The 4267-nt window shown below is 54.2% G+C and overlaps 1 protein-coding gene across 2 annotated transcripts in view; it reads left to right on the forward strand.

Moving 5' to 3' along the window:
• Window positions 1–1985, forward strand: part of TMEM9 (transmembrane protein 9) — a 4563-nt gene extending 2578 nt beyond the window's left edge. For both annotated transcript variants that reach the window (XM_010185933.1, XM_010185934.1), the window contains exon 5: window positions 1836–1985. In XM_010185933.1, the coding sequence (XP_010184235.1) occupies window positions 1836–1985 (150 nt within the window). The remainder of the gene's footprint in view (window positions 1–1835) is intronic.
• Window positions 1986–4267: the final 2282 nt, after the last annotated feature.

The raw sequence follows: 4267 nt of genomic DNA on the forward strand, positions 1-4267 counted from the left end.
GAAATGCAGGAGGCTGAGATGGGGATGGTGTCTCAGAGAGGAAGTGTGGAGGCAGAGCTGGTGGTTTGTGTGGAGGAGCGGTGCAGTGGCTGCACGTACAGTGATCAGCTCATGTGCTTGACTGCATCTATGGCTCGTGCTCTGTTTGAGGGATGCAAGGGCTGTCCAAGGCTCACTGCCTGTTAGTGCAGCATGTGCTCTGCAACACAGCTTTACACAGAATCACAGAATCCCAGCGTGGTTTGGGTTGGCAGGGCCCTCAGGAGATCACCCAAGTCCAACCTCCCAGAGCAGGATCACCAGAGCAGTCGCACAGGAACACGGCCAGGGCTTTGGGTGTCTGCAGAGAAGGAGACTCCACAACCTCTCTGGGCAGCCTGGGCCATGCTCTCGTGTCCTCACAGTAAAGAAGTTTTTCCTTCTGTTGAGGTTGAACCTCCCGTGTTCCAGTTTGTGACCATTGCCCCTTGTCCTATTGCTGGGCACAAGCAAGAGTCTGGTCTCATCCTCCTGCCCCCCACCCTTGAGATACTGATTGGAATTAATGAGATCCCACCTCAGTCTCCTCCAGGCTGAACAGCCCCAGCTCTCTCAGCCTTTCCTCCTGTGGGAGATGCTCCACTCCCCATCATCCCAGTGGCTCTGCGCTGGGCTCTCTCCAGTTGTTCCTTGTTCTTGAACTGGGGAGCCCAGAACTGGACGCAGTATTGCAGATGTGGCCTCCCCAGGGCAGAGCGGAGGCAGAGGAGAACCTCTCGTGGCTATCTCAGTTCAGACATGTGCAGTTTAGGGAGGTGCAGTGCTCTCCTGGAGCTGAGCTCCTTCCCTTGGGGGAGCCCCAGGGCTGTGCTTGGGCATCGCCCTGGCTGCTGCTCCAGGCTTCTGGGAGGAGACTCCTGAGGAGGCCTTCCCTGGGAATCAGTGACTCTGGATGCTAGCGATCAGCTCAGTCACACTTTGAGAAAGGAAGCTGCAGTGATTGAAGATCCTTTCCTCTCCTAGTCTGAGAAAAACACTGGATCAAACTGTTCAGTTAATACTTCGTTGTAAGTATAAACTCTTTGGTCCAATTCTTTCGTATGCTGATGTGAGGAGTAGCTGCTCTGATGTGCAGAGTCTATCCATTACCTCCCTCTGCTGAAAACAAGAGGTCCTGCAGGAGGAGATGAACTGTACCCTAAAAGCATGCTTTTGCTCCACAGGAATAATTCAGATTCAGATCTAGGTGCACACTGCAGATGCCTGATTTTAGGCGAGGTTCATCTTATTCCAGCGTGCTGGACTATAACTCTTTGGGATAGGTCTGTGACTGCCTCAGTGTCTGTGTGCCATGACGGATCCCCATCCAAGGAGCCTTCTGACAGCACTGCAGTGTAAATGTGGTGGTTTGGAGCAGTCTGAACAGCAGGGCTGGACAAAAGTCCTGCAGCACTCAAAGAAACAGAGGAGCAGCTGCTGTGTAAGCCTGTGCGCTGAGGACAAGGGAAATTACTGGCCTGGTTTCAGCAGGGTGATGCCGTTTGCTTCAGCAGTGCGACTCCTTGCAGGCTCCCAGCAGTGGATTTCCAGCAGAGGTTTAGACTTAGTGCATTTCCTCTCCTGGGGACTTTTTATTTGGGGCCTGTGGCTTTACCATGAGTGGTCCCCAGGAGCAGATTTTTCCAGCTGGAGCTGGGGGCCTGATATTGAGGAGCTCTGAAAATGAAGTTCTTCATCAAAACAACTCGAGCCTTGAACTGCTCTTTCAGTTGAAATTTCTCCCAGAGCTGAGTTGCCACCTCCTGTGTTTGGGCTGGGCATGCTTTGATCTCTTCCACTGTTTCTTTCCGTTGCAGGATGCTCGCTCCTTGGCCGCAGCCCCCACCCCGTCCGGCGCTCGAGCCAACACGGTGCTGGAGAGGGTGGAGGGGGCCCAGCAGCGCTGGAAGCGCCAGGTGCAGGAGCAGAGGAAGACGGTTTTTGACCGCCACAAGATGCTGAGCTAGATCTTCACTGAGCCGTGCGGCACCACTTCCCAGGAGACAGCGTAGCTCCGCTGGTCCAGACGAGCAGATCATCCCTCAGGACGTGCGTGGTATTTGACTGAAAGCTCTAACCCTCTCTGATTTACTGTCGTCACAGAGAGAAGCAAACCAAAATGCTTGCCTCTGGTTTTGTCCCCTTGCCTTTCACCTCGGCCCAGAGGCTCCTTCCCCTTTCCCTGGCTGAGATCTGCGCTGCTCGTTTGCCCCGTGGCTGCATGTAAACGCTCGGGGCCTGCAGCTCCGGTTTGACCGGACCCTGTGGGCACCACTTGCTGGGACTGAAGTCTCCACCAGCCCCACCCCACATCAGACAGGGGTCTCAGTGCTGGAAGCTGGCTGAGTCTTCCTGGGGTAAAAACAGTGGGATAATTTGTATGTGGGGTAAATTATGTGGCTCTCCAAGATGAAGAAGCCTCCTCTTCCTCCAGTTTGTACCAGTGTCACTTGGGCATCGTGGTGCTGAGAGGACGCATTGCACACACAGGAGGAGCAGGGGGTTCCCTGCCAGGGATCAGCTGCTGCTTGCACCTACCCTGGTGTAAACTGAGCGGGTTTCCACCCTCGTCAGTGGAGTCTGTCCAGATTTACACCAATAACTGAGATTGCACCTTGTTTCTGCATAGATGAGTATCACAGAACTGATCAGTATGAGACCAACAGGTGAAAGGTTCATCTACATTTATACCTGTTCCTGCTTTAACAGTGGATAAAAACACACTAGGGAGAAAGCTTTCCGTTTGTACCCCCGTTGGTAACCCCTGACACTCACGGTGCGGTCAGAGGCATTTGTGTCCCAGAGAACGGGGGCAGAGGCTTTCCTGGAGCACTTCAAACACTTGTCTGGGTCTTAGGGCCCTGAAAGAGGGACACTCATGCTCCTCAGAACACTCCGAGAGCTCTGACTGTACTTGGGCTGTGTGAAAAGGAATGCAGCGATGCTGCAGCACATCTATTGATCCCATGAGAAGACTGATAATGTCAGGAAGGTGCTGGAGTTTATTGTGTAGCATCTCAGTATTAAATGCAGACAAAGATCTATTACGTGGCTGGCTTTTTTTCAGGGAAAGGTCCCATCATGCCAGGTCTGAGGCTCCGAGCACCAAGTGGCTGCTCTCCAGGCTCTTGATGCAGGACCTCAAGACCGAGCTGTGGTGACAGCGCTCGGGTGTTTCGGCACTGCAGGTGGGTCCCCTGGCACTGGTCTGTGCCTGTCCCTGCTTGCAGGGTGACCTGTCCTGTTCACCCCAAACCAGAGCAGTCCTGCTTGGCACAAGCAAGCCACAAACTGCTCCGGGCTGTCTTGCAGGAAGGCCAAGCAGATCAGAATTCCTCCTCCTTTGCTGAACAATTGTTGCTGAAAGCTGAACTGGGAGAGGCGCCCGTCACCACATTGCGTGCCCGTGCCAGCAGCTTTGCTGGAGCTCTGCAGCAGGACCCAGCCCTCCCAGCTGATCCAGCCACACGAGTCTGAACAGGAGCTTTTTGGGGAGTTTGAGCCTGCACCCTGCATCACCCCAGTCACCCTCAGCACCTCACTGGGCTAAAGAGTACCCAGAGCTTTACATGACACCAAGGTCACATTTTCCTTTACCCATCCTTGTTCCATGGTGCTCCATTGTTGGACCTTTCTCCACTTTTTAGAAATCCTATCTTCCCTGTCCTTCCCCACGGTGTGAATCCCTCTTGGACACGGTGTGTGGTCCCTGGGAACTGCAGCCCCCCCCCAAGATGGGGAGGATCTGTTTGAAGGGTGTGAACACAAATGGTGGCTGGATGAGAGCTGGGGAGGCGGGGGCGGGAGCCAGTGCAATGGGTCCATCTGGTGGCCACTGCCCCTCTGATCTGTGACCACCAGAGATAGGGTCCTGCTCCCAGCACCCAGACCCCTGCATCCCGGATCCTGGAGGGTGAGGGGTTTAGGGAGCAGCACTCCCATGCCTGCCCCTGGCCTCACCCAGGAACAGGTTGGAAATGGGATAGGAGAGGAAAAAAGACTGCGGGTTAGAAATCTGGAGCTGGGTTGACAGCCTCAGGTGGGGAGGGGGTGCTGTGGGGAGGCTGCAGAAAATGCCACAGCCTGGTTGGTTATTTGATTTGTGAATTATCAGAGTCACAGAATCATTTGGTTGAAAAAGACCTTTAAGATCATGGAGTCCAACCATGACCTGTCCACCACTAAACCATGGCCCTCAGCACCTCATCTCCCATCTTTTAAATCTCTCCAGGGATGGGGACTCCACCAC

The sequence above is a fragment of the Mesitornis unicolor genome, unplaced genomic scaffold, assembly GCF_000695765.1.
Source record: "Mesitornis unicolor isolate BGI_N332 unplaced genomic scaffold, ASM69576v1 scaffold14446, whole genome shotgun sequence".
Lineage (NCBI taxonomy): Eukaryota > Metazoa > Chordata > Aves > Mesitornithiformes > Mesitornithidae > Mesitornis > Mesitornis unicolor.